The 18995-nt window shown below is 44.2% G+C and overlaps 1 protein-coding gene across 1 annotated transcript in view; it reads right to left on the bottom strand.

Annotated features, from left to right (window-relative positions):
• The window catches only part of LOC115330581 (relaxin receptor 1), a 174437-nt gene that overhangs the window by 97596 nt on the left and 57846 nt on the right, over window positions 1-18995 (bottom strand). The window contains exons 5-7 of the mRNA XM_040222712.2: window positions 6042-6113; window positions 1404-1475; window positions 377-448 (exon numbers count right to left, since the gene is read on the bottom strand). Coding sequence (XP_040078646.2) covers window positions 377-448; window positions 1404-1475; window positions 6042-6113 — 216 coding nt within the window. The remainder of the gene's footprint in view (window positions 1-376; window positions 449-1403; window positions 1476-6041; window positions 6114-18995) is intronic.

Consider the following 18995-nt stretch of genomic DNA (forward strand, 5'->3'; position numbering starts at 1 on the left):
GAGTGGCTCATAACCTAAAATCCGATATATGTGCCCCATCTCAGAGTTGAGCGTAATCTCATTTTCTGCTCGGAATACCAGATGAAGGAAGTCAGAATGCTAAGGCGGAGTTCGCCCATTGTACTGAATATTATGTGTGCACAGACACGCACAGCCCGAGTTATACTGAGCCAAGCCGAATGAAAAACTTGCTTCTATGTTTTCTTTCGTTGTTGTGTTCCAAAATTGGGAGTGAAGCATAAAGCGGCATCATGTTATGTATTCACTACGCATCCACCCACATCATTATTCAGGACCGTTCCCGAATTCCTCCAGTAGTCGTTCAAGAAATCCTTTTCCAAAACATTCTAGAAGCCTTACAGTTTTGTATACCTACATTCTTTCAAGGTCGCTGCTGCTCCTGAACGTGCCCGCAGAAAGGTTGCGAATATTATTTGCGACGAGGAACCTGTGGAAAAGATACGCCATAACATTTCTTAGACAGGGTGCTGTTAACGAAGTGGATTATCTTGATATTCTTTAATTTATACTACAATCAGTTCATTTTATATTTATTGGAATGAGGCCGAGAGACATATATAGAAAAATGATATACGCAAACTCATGCGTCTCACGAGCGCAATCGAAAGACACTCTACTTAGCAAACTCTAGGTCATTGCAAATTAAACTCGATTGTTGTGTATGGGCACAAGAATAAAGTTAAGATAAAGATGATGATGACGAGGATGATGATGATGATGATGGTGATGATGATACAAAATAGCAGCGCCCACAGTTTCCATGAACAAAGCAGTATGCTTAAATGCAAAAATTAGTTCAGTTGTAAGGGGTTTTGATTGGTTATGCCAAGCTGTATATCCATATATATTGACATATGACATATTTCAAGCCTTTCTTTAGATGAAATAAAATAAACTTGAATGATCCTAACTTGATTTTAGTCAGCGAAAAACAATATATTTTAAGCAAAAATTCTTCGTGGTCAAAACTACATATGTTTATATTTAAGAATTTCTATATGCGATTTATAAACAAAACACTGTTTCTAAGTAATGCACCGTACTATTACTATAACTTCCCACATAGAGTAGGGTTCGTTTTGTGAATAACTTCTGTCATTCAACTTTCTAGTTGAATTTGCAGTACCCAATTATTCGAGTTAGGGAGGGGCAGCAACAAACAGTGAGGCACCAATGACATTCGGTCCTCACAAGGTGACCTGGGCTAGCTGAATCGGGAAGACCTGAATTTCATGCTCACGATTCTGGAGATGGTCACTTCAATTTAGAATAAAGTTCATGAGTGCGGGAAAGTATACTTGACGGATTTTGCTCATAAAATTGTGAACTGTTAAGGGGAATCTACAGCCTTTTCATAATTTGTCAGGGAAAAGTCAACTTACAAGTCCCTCAGTTTTGGTAGGTTCTTGAATGCATCTTCTCCAATGTATGCGACTTGAGAGTACGACAACAATCTAGAAATGAACAATATTATGAAATTATGATAATATATTATGACATGAAATCGCTCTGTCTCTTAAATCTCTAAGAAATGTAAATATATACTACAACAAATATATTTTGCAGACGACATAGCGTACTGACGCGGTGAGCAAAGAAGCGAGGGGATGATGGAGGGGAAAAATCCATATACAACCTTTTTTTAAATATTGAAGAACTCTTTAAAGTGATACCCGCTCACGGCCGCCTGCCCGCACATGAGGTGCAGCATACAACGGCTTCAGGGATTTTGGAAATTGCAGCCATTAGAAAGGCGTTCAGATATTTAGTGTCTCAGGTACCACAAGACTGGTCAATTGTTAGGGACTCCTAGCCCGCGCTTTAAATAAATAGATATTTCATGAAGCAACGCTCTTACGAGCACCATGCATGTGAAATATGCAAACTGTACCACGAAGCGCAGCAGTACCGAAGTAAAATAAATTTTCAGTGGATACCTGGGAACTGCGGAATACCCGGATACGAAGCTACTAACAATGCTGCAAAATGTAGCGTCAGTCATTGTGGAACAGCCATACCCTACAGTCAGGCCGATAATAATGCTCTCGTCCGCCACATTGGGAAGACACTCTCAAAACGCTACTGGTGCTGCTAAAGCTACCATCACGCCCGACTGTACGCCCTTCACCCTCAACTAACTTTCCGTTCAACATCTGGACTGCCAAGGCGAGAAAAAGCAACACTGCGGCGCCTAAGTCTAGGCGTGAATATACTACTTAATTTATTCAAAGTATCAGCATCAGAGAGTCCGGTGGCAGCATAAGTTGTGGTGTAGAAGGATCAATAGAGCACATCCTATGTGAGTGTCCAAATAATCATAACAAACCACAGGTTTTGCAAGAAACTCTGCGACTATTAGATGGCCGCATATTTAATATATCCAAAGTAGTTGGCGTCTGGAACACGATCGACCAAACTGCCAAATCATCAAAGGCTCTAACAATGGTCCTAAATATTAAATAAAGTGTATTTTGTGCAACTGAAATTATTTTCGACCTATCCCCGTTTTCAGCCTCACCTCAATCATTTATTTGTGCCCCCTAATGACTATATCTTTGTTTTCTCCCTTCCCTGAGCCATAGTGCATAATTGCCAGCTAGGACAAACGCCCAGGTTAACTTGCCTGCCTTTCATTCATTAAAAACGTTAATATCAACCCCCCCCAAAAAAAAAAAAAAAAACATTGTGAACATTTGAGATAAAGATCGACCATCCTGAAACCAGAATCAATTAAGTAACACATGGTCATTTCCTATATATATATATTACGAATAAACCAGCCTTTGCGAAAGGGTAAATGAAAAAGAAAATATACAGGATGTTTGATGTTGTTTTGAATACATCGAAAACAGGGCTGAAACGTAGAGCGCCGTCTTAAACATGTTTTTATCAAGGTCACCGGACATTACGTAATAATATAATCTTCACGGCAAGTTGACCAATTAATTAATAAACTAATAGTTTGATTAACTAATTAAATTTTTATTAAATGGTACTTTCTTGTATTTCACGCTGAGTCTAAAGTCATAATATTAATATAGACCCATTTTCAATGTAACAGCGCAAAAAAGCATGCCGGATTGCGGTTGCCATAATCAGTTCCGTTTGTTGGGTGCTGTGTTTCTCCCCATAGGGAACGCGCGATAGCGAGCGCATCTTATTGGAGTTTGCCTCTGAGTGATCCAGCTCGTGTCAGGAAGATGCTAACCGGTCCATGAGGTCTCAAGCTCTTCGAGCCGTTCGACAAATCAGATGCACGAATATTAATGAAGAGCGGCGTTAGTATCCCTAAGTGGTCTGGCCCGAGACGGCGTAGCATTTGACTAGGTTATTGAGGGTTCTACCGTTTTCCATCGACGTAGGACCGCGAGTGAAGACATATTAGAGCTGTTGTGCTTGACTATGAGCATTAACCACAGCAAGTGGCCAGGACATGAGTGTATCGTATGCCGCGTGCAAAGTGCATACTTCATTGTGACGTTCCGGTGGCTTGCGTTCGAAACTCGACGCAAGGTTTCGAAACGTAGGAACACGCTACTAATATATGTTAATGAGCCTTCATTCGTGCTTCGTACTAACCACGTCGGCACGACAGTCAATTCAATGATTCGTTTGACACGCGGCCTAAAATGCACGGATACGGTAACTCGTAGTATTTTATCGACGTAATGTAATCAAACGTTATCAAAGGCTGCTGCGTGAATTTGTGGGTCAGCGAGAAACGCGCAGAGCGTGCAAGCGAATGCTCCTAAAGAAACAAAACTGCAGGTTAAGAACAATCGTATAGGAAGACATCCGATGTGTGAATTCTTGAGGAACTGTCGTACCCGGACCTTTTTGGGCAATGTGCGTTCCTGGGAAAGTTACATTTAAATAATCTCTCCTGATTTTACTACGGCCTGTGATTATAAAGAGCACATATTCTTGCATTAATACACCCAATTAAATATAAACAGAATAAAAGGCTGTTTTTAACATATTATTAGATAAATAAATTAATATGCTAACAAAAACCGCTTGCCTTGCCACACTATGCATCACATTTTGTTGCTGAAAGCCTTATCGACCCACATTTTATACATGATATCCAACGGTGTATCATCGAGACGGCTGCGTTTCCTCAACAAGACAGGATCACATCGCCGTCCATGTACTATCACGGGCACAATCAGCTAACAAGGCAGTCGTGGCCGCTCCGTACCCCAGCGCCACATAGCAGGGGCACTCCGTAACATCGCGCCTTCCCCGTCTATCCTATGCGGCGGAATTGCGATAATAATCTCTCCTTGTCGTTGCCAGGCCCAAAAGAAGAAAAAAAGAAAAAGAAACACCGCCACAGCACTTGCCGATGATTGCTTCGTAAGCCTTTGTGGGTGCCTTTTTCGGCACGGAGATTCCATGACCTCTCGAAGACTAATCAACCAAACATTTAACGAATGGGACATACCGATCTAAACGCAATTAGACGAGCACTTCTGACAGAAGAAAACAAAAAGCATGCACATGCGTACAAATTATAAAAGTAATCTACCGAGATCTGTGCAGAATAATTGGAAGCGATTATTCTCAACTCGGAATGTCCCCTTTGGTTGCTTGTTTGGCCGATTCGTTTCCACGAGTCGAGGAATTTTATTACCAAAGGAGGCGCCCACAAAAGCCTGTGAAACCGACATCGTCAAAGTGCTGGGGCGGTGCCTACTTTAGCCCTATCGTGTCGTTAGCTATTGCAGACGACGCAGAGAGAGAGAGTGCGATGGCAACCTGGGGGCCTAATGTACACACTTGGCGAAAGTTTCGGCGAGAAATTCGGCGGTTGTGATTGACCGACGCCGCACTTGATCTTGGCGTCGGCCCATCATAACCACCGGATTTCTCGCCGACTTTTTCGCCAAGTGTCCAGATTAGGGCCCAGGTGAGAGCCCCTTCAAGAGTAATGGCGTTTCGCCATTACTCTTGAAGGGGCTCTCGCCTGGGTGTTTCGGAGCGCGTTCGGTATACGACGCAGGGGGTACAGAACGGCCACGTCTGCGGTGTTATAGCTCGTAGTGTACGCGACAGTACGACGGTAGCGACTGACATCTGTGTGAAGCGGAAAACAAAACACTATCATTTGTGCGAGATGATGCACAGCTTCTCGCAATTGTGTAGTGCATCGGTACGCACAATACTGGGAACTTCGGTAAAATTTATTTTTGAACCCCAACACGAAAACCAATTTGACACAGAGTAAAATCCTAAAAACAAACAGCACGTTCATTCTGAAACAGGAAATTGTTTTGGCAAAGAGGTGGCCGGATGTAGAAAATCCGACATGAACATCACGAACAAATTAGATATGATTCCTAATACATTTTTCAGCACTAAAATATTTTCGGGGAATTAGTTTTCGTTGTAGCCCATTCAAAAATAACGAGGTTTAAAAGAGCAGGGTTACGCAAGCCAACACAATAACAAAATTTCACCTGCCATTGCGCCTGTTGCACAAGGGGTAACAATAGCAAACTAGTGTGCTTCCCAAGAGCTCAAGTTATTTCTAAAAATTAATAATTTAGTGATTTTCTGGGACACTCAGTAAGTTTCTAATCGATGTCTATTTTTACTAATTAAAAAGGTTATCGAACAAATGTTAGTTTATTATTCGAGCTATAGTGACGATTAGGCCCCTACAATATATCACCTTTACCGTATAACTCACCTAGACAAACAAGGTTTGTGTAGCTTTCATGGCTTTTTTTTTAAACAAATATGTTCAGCTTATGAAAGAACACCCTCTATATGGGCGTATGTCATTGAACATATATACCATGCTTTCGACGAAGTTCTTATGAGTTTCATAAACCCTTGATCAACAATAATTGCAAATTTTGTTTGCCATTATTTTGCCGATGATTAGCGTATGCTTTTGAAGGAAACACATTTTAGGCTCATTTTCGTGTTGCCTTAAGGAAAGCATCATCAATCTATTGTAGACGTATTATATGGAAAACGTACATACAAATGCAAATGCACAAAATACTCACAGGACTTTCATGTCTGGCATTAGAGGGAATGTCATCATTTCCAGTTCCAAAAATGTGTTTCCAGAAAGGTCCCTGAAATTAAAAACTACATCAATGAAACGGGTGCACATCGAACCCTAGGGAAAGATTTACTTGACTGAGGGACAAGCGTGAGGAATGTTGCATTGCATTTGAATCTGAAGAATGATCACACTATATAAGTTTCTTTGACATCTCAATAAAATTATGTACGCAATAACGACGTGATTTGTAGCCTGTTAGAATACGTTTATTAATAAATCACTAACGATAAATGGTCGCAAATAACCCGAATGCTTTCATACTGAGAGGTCGCTGATCTTCTCCGTCACTGTGCACACGAAAGCTAAATATGGTATTGAATGGAAGCAGATCAGCGAGTCAGAAGGCGTATGTAACATTCCACGCCTACGAGAAATCGTACTATGAATCCGAACACGTAACTATTACGCTGAGTAACTCTGCGGAGACTGATGTTTGGGCTAAAAATGGCGTGCAAGTTTTTATGTTGTTTGCATACCTCGTACGGTCGTTTACCCGGCAGATGCTTTTACGTTATTTCGTATCTTCCCTGCCTACACAAATGATGGCGTGCGGTTGGTTCCCGCGTCATCGCGCGCTGCTTGTGCGTTCTTAATGATGCACTTTAACGTCCAGCCGCTCCTTGAGCTTTAATGCGCCACACAAGCATTAAAAAAATCTTGCTCGCAGTATAAAATATCTTTTTAATGCGTGAGCATTAGAACGCTCGTTTTGACGCAAACCCGGTGGTGCCTTTCGTTTGTCGGCGCCGTAGAGAGAGGGTGAAGGAGAGGGAGAGAATAACGTATACGACGCTCCCATTGGCCCGAAGCGCTGTCGTTAGCCTCGCGTCAACCTGTCCCTCCCTTCCCGGCTTTGGCAAACTGACAGACACCGCCGGGTTTGCGCCAAAACGAGTCCTTTCGTTTTCGCCAAAGTCACGCGAGCAGCTGGCTCTGCCAAGTGTCAGCTGCGAGCAGCTGACACTTGGCAGTAGCGGCGGCATGGCACGGTCCTAATCGCACGCAAACCCTTACAGGTGATCCGCGCTGAACAGATACCCAGTTCTGCATTGTCACCACAGTCAGCGAAGTTCAGCAGGCAAGGAAGGCACGTCACGCGAAGAGGACACGACGGGCGGGGAATGGCGGCTGACGCCTTCGCGACCTCCAGCGCGACACTACAGGACATCGCCGTAGATTGGCCAGCGCCTCATACGTCACAACCGCTGCTCACTTATAAAAAAGACAACGAAGCGACGGCCGGGCACTTGGCAGTAGCGGCGGCACGGCACGGTCCTAATCACACGCAAACCCTTACAGGTGATATGCGCTGAACAGACACCCAGTTCTGCATTGTCACCACAGTCAGCGAAGTTCAGCAGGCAAGGAAGGCACGTCACGCGAAGAGGACACGCCGGGCGGGGAACGGCGGCTGACGCCTTCGCGACGTCCAGCGCGACACTACAGGACATCGGCGCAGATTGGCCAGCGTCTCATACATCACAACCGCTGCTCACTTATAAAAAGGACAACGAAGCGACGGCCGGGCACTTGGCAGTAGCGGCGGCACGGCACGGTCCTAATCGCACGCAAACCCTTACAGGTGATATGCGCTGAACAGACACCCAGTTCTGCATTGTCACCACAGTCAGCGAAGTTCAGCAGGCAAGGAAGGCACGTCACGCGAAGAGGACACGCCGGGCGGGGAACGGCGGCTGACGCCTTCGCGACGTCCAGCGCGACACTACAGGACATCGGCGCAGATTGGCCAGCGTCTCATACGTCACAACCGCTGCTCACTTATAAAAAGGACAACGAAGCGACGGCCGGGCACTTGGCAGTAGCGGCGGCACGGCACGGTCCTAATCGCACGCAAACCCTTACAGGTGATATGCGCTGAACAGACACCCAGTTCTGCATTGTCACCACAGTCAGCGAAGTTCAGCAGGCAAGGAAGGCACGTCACGCGAAGAGGACACGCCGGGCGGGGAACGGCGGCTGACGCCTTCGCGACGTCCAGCGCGACACCACTACAGGTCATCGGCGCAGATTGGCCAGCGTCTCATACGTCACAACCGCTGCTCACTTATAAAAAGGACAACGAAGCGACGGCCGGGCACTTGGCAGTAGCGGCGGCACGGCACGGTCCTAATCGCACGCAAACCCTTACAGGTTGGTACAAAAACATTTACAAAATTATTCAGTGGACTTGCTGTCGCTGCTGCCAAGCGTCTTTCTGGTTGTGAGCATGGCTAAGGACATTGCTAAAGTGTGCAATGAATTGAAGGAGGACTTGAAACATGAATTTAAGACGTTCAAGGAATCGCTCGAAAGGGAGCTTAGAACAGAGATTCGCGAACTAAGAACTGATGTGAGGGAAGTGAAAAAAGGAATGGATTTCATAAACAAGGCATTCTAAGATATAAAGAAAGAGTTTGAGGTGCTCTCAAAAGAAAACGTAGAGCTTAAGCGGGTAAATGCGAGTCTGCAACAATCGCATGAAACGCTGCTGCAGGCGATCAAAGAAGCAGAATGGGCCTCCTGCGCTGAAGCTTTGAACAAGCTGTGGCGCCCTCGTTTTGGGTAGTACAAGCTCACCTGGCTGGGACTCCCACCATTGTGGCGCCTTCGCTGTGATTTTTTTCCTTTTCTGTAGTGCAGAAGAACGGTAAAACACCTTCGGGCGTCCGAAATCGGCTACATTCAACGCCGCAAGACAGTCGAAAGTTCCGGATTCATGCCACCGCCGCTAGGGTACGCGTCTCGTATCTCTGAGAGGAGACGTTGAACATCTGGCGTTCCGACGTTTTTATTTTTTCTTCCCCTTTAAGTTTCTTTGGGACGCGTGATATGGCGTTTCTTGGTTCATGCTGTTATCGTCTTAGATTTGGCCGATGCTTCGACGGCGTTAGCATTTTTCGTGTTTTTTTTCTTCTTTTTGTTTGTTTTCTATTTTCCTCGTTAACGTGTTCGGCGCCCAGAGCAGGCACGCTTCTATATGTGGGGCAGTTTGAGTCGCTCAAGTTTGTACTACCCAAAACAAGTCCTAACAAATCATTTTTCGCAGCGCCTCCTGGGCAGCGCAGGATGCCTATTGCGTCTCGTTCACCGTGAACAGTACTCGAGGAACGCAAACTTAGAGATAAAAGGAATTCCGAAACAAGAAAATGAAAATGTGACAGATACTGTACAGAAGATCGGCGACCCTATCGGGTCGCCTATAGCAGTGAATGAGATAGAAGTCTGTCACCGTGTGCCGACACGAAATAAGGAAAGCAACATCATCATTCAATTCCGAAGCCGGGCGCGACGAGATGCTGTTCTGGAAGCCGCAAAAAAGAAGCGCATAACAAACAAAGATCTGGGGTCCACTAGTACCGCACCAATCTACATAAACGAACACCTCTGCCCCGTCTTTAAACGACTGCTTGGGGTGTCAGTGGCAAAAAAAAAACATGAACATAAATGGAAGTTTGTGTGGGTCCGGAATTGCAGGATCTTTGCCAGGAAAACGGACAACACCCCTATACACCAACTCATCTCTGTTACGTCACGGCGCGGTGGTGGCGCGTCGGTCGCACTTCCGGTCTGGGGCTGTGGGCAGAAGTCCCCATGCCAGACGTGTATTCCTGCGTTGTTTTGAAAGGAACCAGACAAAAACCTGCCTCTCGTCAAAACGCCGGGACTGGGGCCGAACCAAAAGTGTTGAGAAAGGTTTGAAGGTCAGTTTTCATGCGCTCGGTTCGTCCGAGAACGCGGATATGTGCCGTGAAAAGGGAAAACCAGACGCCGTCGGACCACGATTGCTTGGGCGGGAAGCATTTTGGGTTAAATTCACGGATACTACTGGCCATCAAATTTATTTGTTTTGTCCCAAAATGAACGCCGGAAAACCGTCAAGTTGTATGGACCACCTGCGGACTACGTTCAGTGCGTCTTCAAGTTCAAACGGTCGCCTAATCGTTCGAACTGTCGTCTGCTCTTTCAAACGTTTCTGCTTGTCGTCTGCTCTCTTAGAGGACACCGGCTCGTAGACCAAACGTCGGCCCGGTACTTGCAAGTGATAAGAATTAAGTGCAGGCCTTAAAAGACTTAAGTTTGAAGGTTGGTAAGCAGGCTCCACGTAAACAGTAGATACAAGGTGGTGTTGATCATTGTTACCAGTGGCCATCACCGACTTGTTATGCCTGATTCACTTGGTTAGATTCTGCTTGCGATTTTCAGTATCGACGTCGACCATCTCAGCTACGGTTCACGCTTTAAGAGTTCGAGCGACGTCGCTACTGAAAATTACGAGCGAAATCTCATCATGCGAATCAGGCTTTAGCGTACGTTCTGCGGCGTCCACGCGGAATGAATCGCCGCATGTCAGATGATTCACGCGAAGTTTTGCGGTGTAACGAGCCTCGTTAATTTCGCTGACGCTGCTCAAGTAGTCAGACATCGTTAGGAGGACGTGGAATCAACAGTTCCAACGCGAAAAAGAGCGCGGGTACTCACACCGGCGCCGACAACATCGCATTTCAATGGCTTGTTTATGGGCGACGGCGAGCTTTTTGCCCACACCCCCATCGCGCATGCGCGGCGCCGGTGGCCTCCGCTAGGGGCGCTCCGGGCGCTCCAGTTTGTTTGTAAACATGAGTTGGTGTATACCGGAGGTCACACACGCGGACGACCTCGAGAAGATTAAATAAGTCTTGAATCGTGTCTCGTTATTGAGTTTGTGTTAAAATGACTGACGAAAATTACTTACTGCCAGAACAAGTTAAGAAAATATTCAACACAACTAAACATGAAATATATAGTGTATTTCATCTTAACCTACAATCTGCACGTAATAAAGAGGTTGAACTTAGTATTTTACTAAACAACTTTGGGTTTAGTTTTGACATTCAAATATTCACGAAAACATGGTATTATGAAGAAGGTGACGTTATACACTTGGAGAACTACAAAACATTTTTTTTAAATCGCTCTGCTAGACGTGGTGGCGGTGTGTGTATCCAAGCAAAAAGCGAACTCATAGAACAGTTTTCTGTGATTAATGAGGACTATGAGATATTGACGTTGAAAAATAACGACTATTTGTTTTCAGTTCTTTACCGCCCACCAGGCGGTAATATTGCTCAGTTTACTACATTTATTGAGTCTCTATTTTGTTTCGTAGGAGACAACGGCCTAAGAATAATTTTGGGGGGAGTTTTCAACATTGATATGTTAAGTGATTCAAAACAAAAAAGAGAGTTTATTATGTTGATTGAGTGCATTTGGATTTCCTAATACTATCAATTTCGCTACTCGTGTGACTTCAAACTCTAGCACACTTATAGATCTCTTTCTTACAAACGTTGATGCCTCACTGTTACAAAGTGGTGTCGTGGGCTGTTCAATCAGTGATCATCTATACCCATATACATTTCTGTGCATCGGAATTAGCCCAAGGTAAGCATAAATGATGCTCTTTCATTTACATTTCAAGACATGTCATTTACCGCTTTAAAAAGATTTAAGTATGAAATTGAACATGCGAACTGGGATGCGGTATTCTTTGCGGACTCTGTTGATGACGCATGTGACTGCTTTATAATGATATTCACTACAATTTACAAGAACAATTTTAAATATAAGACACATTGTTTCAAGTTTCATAGTTTCAAGGAACGAGGCTCGCACTGGTTTGCACGCGTCATAGATTGAAGGAATGCCCCTCCATGGTACTGCGAGTCCCGCGCCGGCAGCGCGCCGGTAAAAGGGAACACGGAGGCGCGCGATCGGCCACTTCTGCTCCTCTCAACGCCGACGAACATGGCGGTGCCTCAAGCATCTACAGGGTGTCACAAAATAAAATTTACACGGTCTTTTTTACCACAAAAATAAACTACGCATCGCCGAACGCTCATTCTCCGCCCAAAGGTAGAGCTAGAGGTCACAATCAGATGCCAAAGTTTCAGCCCGATCCGATAACTTAGTCAAAAGTGATTGTCTAAAAATTTCAATGAGAAAATGAAGCCCATTTTTGCCCGTTTTCGGTTTCTGGTGCCATAGAGCCCCATGTGTTTGAAAACTCCATCGGCCGCCATTTTCCCATTGAAATTTTCAGAAAATCACTTATAACTTTTGATTAAGTTATCGGATCAGGCTGAAACTTTGGCATCAGGTTGTGACCTCTAGCGCTACATTTGCGCGGAGAATGAGCGTTCGGCGATGCCTAGTTTATTTTTGCGGTAAGAAATACCGTGCAAATTTTCTTTTGTGACACCCTGCACATCGTGGGCGGTCGCAACCTCGGCAGTTCCGAAACCTGCCCTCCCACACAAGCACTGCGCAGACAAACTAAGGGAGCGGAATTACGCAGCACAACTGGCAAGAAACAGGCAGTGAAATGCACAATCGTTGTCAAGTCTCCGAATGCACGGCGGTTTGAACGAACAGCGGTGCAACGTGCTACGAGACAGAAAAAAGCCTTTCGAATGCGTGAGGCGCAAGCGGATCGTGATTCAAAGCGTCTCAGGCGGCAAGAGAACGAGGCCCTTCGACAATGCAAGGCGGAAGCAATGCGTTGCAGCCAGCGCGCTTTCGCATTCACAACACTAAGAAGGGCTTTTATCTCTGACGTGTTATGGTAACTGCAGTTTACCTCATGTGCTGCGCAGATAAAGGATGATAACTGAGTTGCAATTTTAATGTGACGCTCACTATATTAATACCAATTCAAAAAGGTGAAACCACCACTTTTCAGTATTTATGTTTAAACAGTGATTAACCTACAAGAATATGTAATAGTATAGTAAACGTGCTTTTCTGAAATACCATTTTAGTCTCTTAACTTTGAAGTTTTTATTAACAAAATAACATCTAAAGGCGGCTTGGTCTTTTTCCCTGTGTAGCTTAGATTACGTCTTTCGAAACGAATCCCCCAATGTTTTAATCTCGAACAACGGCGTTGATTCAAGGAAGCGCCAATTCTGAAACAACATCGGTGTTCAAGCGTAATCCTAATGAAAAAATATGTTTGAATAACGGTCGCTATGTTCTGGCATCCTCTTTTAATTTAACTTGGCCCTACCGGGAGAACCGGTTTAAAGGGTTTGTTTGTTTAGGAGTTTAAAACAGTAAGCTTCATGGTTTACTCAGCCCCGGTTGTACACTTAAAAAATCCTGTTGCTAGTTAAAAAACACCTGAATAAATAGGTACAGGGATCCGGGCCCTTCGTCTATCACTTGGGCATTCGGAAATATAGGTGACAAATTCCTGATCACAACTATTCTGAGATGTGAGTAATTTTGTGAAGGTTAGAGTTCTGATACGGCGTGCAATACCATGCTGGTAAAGAAAAGACACGTTTTGATTTTGATTATAAAGCGTTTTTTTTTATTACGTCAAACAGTATTCAGCCTTGTAAGGCAGCATCATGCAAATCATGGGCATGAACAACGTCCCCCCAAAAAATTGTGCCGCACTCATGTTCAATCTATGTCCCGGAGGCCGGCACGGGCACAGATTGTGCAGGAGCGCCGAGTCACCGTGTTTATGGTACACATACCCGTGTTCTCATTGATTGAACACGACTCCAAACCGAACGATGGCGCAGCCCAGGTGTTTAAATAAAGAGTGTTTCCCCTTGTGCCGCGTTCTTTTTTTTGCCGCTTTTGTTTTTTGGACGATCAGACGCGCTATATCATTGACAACTTAGCATGTTGAAAGAGAACAGCAAGTTGATTCATGCTGAGACTACGGCGTCAACCACCATGACCTGGAGCTAGTTGCCTCATTGTCAACCGGATGATGATACAACTCAGCTAGAGAGAAGTAATAACACGAATATCGATGAAACGAATCTAACACCAACCCCCGAATTGTGTCGGAATTATTATCCGGTTTGGTTCGGGTTCGGGTTCAGTAGCTTTGCATTTTCTTTCGGTTCGGTTCTAATTCAGTCATGCCTGCAAAATATCAGTCCCGCTACCGGTTCTATCAAGCGCGAATTGGCTCAAACCTCTTATAATCTCTTCTTTAAAACGCGGTCTTTCTTGTATCGATTTCTATAAACACAAAAAAGTCCGCAGCTCTCAGTCGTCAATAAAAATATGTTTAACTCGGTGTCGTCTGCATTAATAATACTACAAAACAACTAACTGGTCATCAGACGTCATGATGGAGAAACGAAAACTAGAAACAAACACATTCTTAACTTTATTGTTTTGTCTTCACTTTTCATCGTATTTCACGCAAATTACGTGGTCTTACAGGCGCTCAGAAACAGCCAAAGCACAGTACTCACAACTGCAGTCAATCATTCATCACATGCACTGACACTGGCACGCACCGCTCGCCTCAAATGTCTGAACTGAAGGTAAGAAAAACAACGAAAGGAAGTTAAAAGGTAATTTCGACCGCCCCGCCCAACTTCCCCCCCCTCCCCCCCCCCCCCCCCCAAAAAAAAAAAAATCAACATGCTGCTAATGAAAAATACGCTAATAAAAAATAAAAAAAAAACAGGAACCCTCTAGAACTACGGGCAATTGGTGTCCCGCCGAGCGGTACACCTGCGTAGCTCTCCGCATGGCTTAGCTTCTCCAGATGAACATCCAGTATTCGCACACCCAGCACAAACGCAGCACCCTTCAAGTGTTTTTTTTTTTCTCGATTTATTTCTTCCGTAAAGGTATTGTATATCAGCAATACGAACACCATGGGGTATGGCTCTTTAATCTCCTTGCACAGTCAGCTGTACACCACCGCGCCGACTCACCCACGCAAACTGGAACTTCAGACGTCATGTGTATTTATTTTTTCCTATTGTTGACCTCTCTAAAAGTGGCTGTCGCTTCTATAGTCAACGCTGCACCTCTGATGCCACCTCCGCGAATATTAAATTGAATCCGTATCGCCATCCGCAAGAACAGGCGAGGTTCAAGTTTAATTACATCCAATAATTTTCCAATAAACTGGTGTCCACCCCACGACGTAAAGGTTTTGTTCCGGTTAGGGTTCAGCATAAATTGTTCGATTTCGGTTATTTGTATTTCCCGGTTTAGTCAAAAATAACGGTTTTGCTCCGGTTTCTAGTTTGGTTTCTGGTTCGGCTTGGTACCCGGATAGCTGGACATTGGTGAAAGTAATGAACCCAAACTCTCCTTTTCGGTGAGCCTTTGTTCTATTCAGAGAAGATAATAATGAGTTCAAAGAATCATCCATGTTAGTTCATCGATTCCCGTCTGATGGAGCCACGCTTCTGGCATGCTGTTGCCTGCCGTGATCCGGGCGGCGGCACAACGGTAGAGTTGGTGAAAACTGCAAACTCGCGTTCTGCTGCGTTGGCAGTGCCCAGCCATTGCTGAGAGGTGGTCGTGAACAACGGCGGTCACTTGACGGTCGGGCGGACTGTCAACCTTTTACGTCTTCACAAACTACGCAGTTGTGTAAGCACGAAATGTATTTGTCGTCCGAAAGCCGTGTGAGTGTCATGGCCTACGATAGGGTTACGCATACCAACTTTACGAAAGTTTAACGACTGTCGTTGCTTCATGTCAAGATGTGCGTATGCCTCTTGATTGCATTTTGCTTACGAGATGTTTAGGCGGTGAATTTAATCAGCTTTATCGATTTTTTTGCCACGCGTCACTCATATTAGCTCGCCATTTATCTTCGCGAGTTATTGATTGAATTTCTAGGGCGTGGAATATATGTAGGGTTCGGAGTTTTCGGTTTAAACCTATAAAAACCGGTAAAAGTATGCCGAACCCATTTTCGGAAATTGGGTTTTAACCGAAAGAGGTCAGTTTGCAGGTTCTGCGTTTTCAATTCAAACCTATAAAACCCGATAAAAGTACGTCTAATCCGTTTTCAAAAATTTGGTTTGAACCGAAGAAGGTCAGTTTTTTGGTGGGGGAGTGAGGCAGAAAGAGAGAGGACTTTGCAAGGTTCGACATTGTGTGAAGTCTTCGTGATTGCCCTCTTCCAAGGTTCAACATACAACAAAAGAGATCTTCGATTGGACTTCGGGGGGCATCTGTGTCCTTCCTGTGATCGGGCTAAGTGTGTCAAGTTCCTGGCCAAAAAAAAATAATAAATAAATAAAATAAAAACGTTCGGATGTGGGCTAGTATAAGGTTTTTCGCTTCATGCACCTCAGGAGACCGAGGACACCCTTTCTTAACACCCTCTCTCAAAATTCCCTGAAATTAAAAACATAAATGCAATGGATTTTTTTTTTTTTGCCATTCCGCTGGTTCCTGTATGGTCATCGTATTGGACGGTCACGTCGTCAGAATAGGAAGGAAAACGAAGAGCGCTAAAGATTATGCCCGCAAATTCCTCGATTTCGAGGTGTCCTGACGGAAGTTGCAGCGAAAACCACGTATGTGAATGTGCTGTTATTCTTTGAGTGATCACAAATATCGCAGCTTCAAGGACCATTTGATCCGGTGTCCGATGGTGCGTCTTTCATATTCACCGAACAAAACTGGTAAATTTTTTTGGAAATGAATATACACAAAAATAAATTGAATTTTAAAATAAACACCAAAAAAGTACGCCGAATTTTGAAAAAATAAAAACCGAAAACGCGGAACCCTAAATATATGGTACGTCTATGGAGCGCGTGTCGGGGCACCGAAATTTACACCTTTTTTTTTTTTTTTTTTTTTTGTATGCTACACAAACAAATTTCGAGGCAGGCTTGCAAAACAAATGTACAATGAAAAAAAAAAAAACAGACTTCAGCCATGAGTCTAGGTTATGTCAGAGGCTTAACTAAACTTCTTAAGCTTGCAGAACCCTTTATGAAATCAAAAGGGGTTCGTGGCAACATTCTTCTCGAGACGAGCTTTTACACGCTCAATATTGAGTGTCCCTAAACTATTAATCTAACGAGAGACAAAAACTTGCAATACTTTTTGCCGCATACAAAATTCGTCTGCCTCATAAACAACATTATTAGTGATTCATCAATAATCCTATTATTTTTCAGACCTTTAGTCGTAATGCACCTTAAAGGGAAAGCTCTGAGAATATATTAAGACAACTTATGTTTTGCTCTATCCAGGGCAAAGGGATATTTGTTTTGTTTCGTTCACTAAAGCTTCAATATCAGTTAAGGTGTGTTCAGTCGAAGGCGCTTTCAAGGACCCAGGTTTCAATAACATTTTGCATCTTAGCTGCAGCAAAGTAGGTCATTGCACAAGCTATACCAGCATACAAAGTTTGATACATGCTTATGTAAAAATGAACACAAAGAAAACAACGTCAACAACGTCATTTTATGCTCCGCAGCTTGTCAGTAAAAGTCAGAGAGAGAGACAGAAAAAAATGAAAGCCGTTTACAAATTCCTGTAACGCCGAATTGGAGCGCAGCTTTTGAGAAGGAGCAGAGAAGGGTACTGAGGGGGTTTACGCCACCTGCGGGTAGTCACGTGATCCCGGGGGGTCACGTGATCTCGGGGGAGGGAGGGTCACGTGACCTCGGGGGGGGGGGGGGGGGGTGTCACGTGACCTCGGGGGGTGTCACGAGACCTCGGGGGTCACGTGACCCCCCTCCTCCGGTTACGCCGACGCCGACGCCGACACCGACGCCGACGCCGCTCAGGCTGGAAACGGGCCCCTAAGAGCTGCGCTCTAAAATAAATTATATTTTACACCGTGTTTACCGTACCCTACACTACGGGAAGCAGTTGATGGCCTAAATCACATTGAGTCCAACTTTTATGTTAATTAGATTGGGAGTACTTTTAGGTTAATTAGATTGTGATTGGGAGAAACTTTCTAAACGGGATTTTGTGTGTTTGATTTTATTTCAAGGAGCTGATCATATTTTTTTTTTACCCTTCGGTTAAAAAGTGCAGGAATATGATACGGCGAAGTTAGATTTTCTCGGCTCGTGCAACCTTATTTATAAAACTTCTTACGACACTTCGTGGCCTAGAAGTTACGATTACATGGGGTCGTATCGAAATATGAGTCAGGTGAATATGGGCACGAAAACAATTTTGGCTGTACAAACCCAATTGGGAAATGGGAAAGACAGTTTCCTCCTCACCTTCGGGTTCTTTTTTTTCTCTCTCTCTCCTCATATCTGTTTTCTGTTCGTATACATTAAACGGGAGACTCCGCGCAAGGACAAATCTAAGCCTCCCTGAATGTGAATGAATGTTCCGTTTAGGTCGCCCTTTCATGTCATCCGCATTTGACTGTGTATGTCGAAGCTAATTTCAGCAGCTGTAAATCTCAGAAACATGATTGGTAATGGGATGCAGCCCTGTTGCGCGTTCTTTAAATACAATAGAGCTTTTGGTTAATATAATCTACTCTACGTTGCTAAAAACGCAAAATGAAACTTCTCTAAAGTTATTGCACTTTTAATACGCTGCAATACTCCGCGGCAGTTTACCTTGTGCATACTGTTGGGTTTATAATTGATGCAAAGTTTGGTTTTGTGACTTCCGTATAAATGGTGCATATTCTCGTCTCAGCACTTATTATTCTGCTGTCTCCAAGTAATTGAAATGTTTGTGATACGCTCGACATAACCAGCAGCATGAGAGTGTTCACCACATCTCTATCATTCATTGGCACCAGGGGTGCGCCTTTTTTTGCAAATATTCTTATTTACCCAGAGTACGAAGGGCATTTAAGATAATTTTACATTAATCAAAAAACAGATGCGTAATTGGAAATTGTTTGCTCACTATAAGGTGAATAAAATTAGTCGGTCTTATGATAAGGCACGAACGTCTATTACACTGGACAACGTTACTGAACTAGTCAGTTCGGAAACTGATATAGAGACTGCTGGGAAAAAGTGTCCCCGATCTGTCCTCGAGAACCAAGCTAATGGCGAACACAACGCCGCCATTTCTCCCGCAGCGTCCACTCGGGGAACTGTACGTGACGTCTATTTTGTCTTTAATCGGC

The sequence above is a fragment of the Ixodes scapularis genome, unplaced genomic scaffold, assembly GCF_016920785.2.
Source record: "Ixodes scapularis isolate PalLabHiFi unplaced genomic scaffold, ASM1692078v2 PGA_scaffold2__306_contigs__length_199485367, whole genome shotgun sequence".
NCBI lineage: Eukaryota > Metazoa > Arthropoda > Arachnida > Ixodida > Ixodidae > Ixodes > Ixodes scapularis.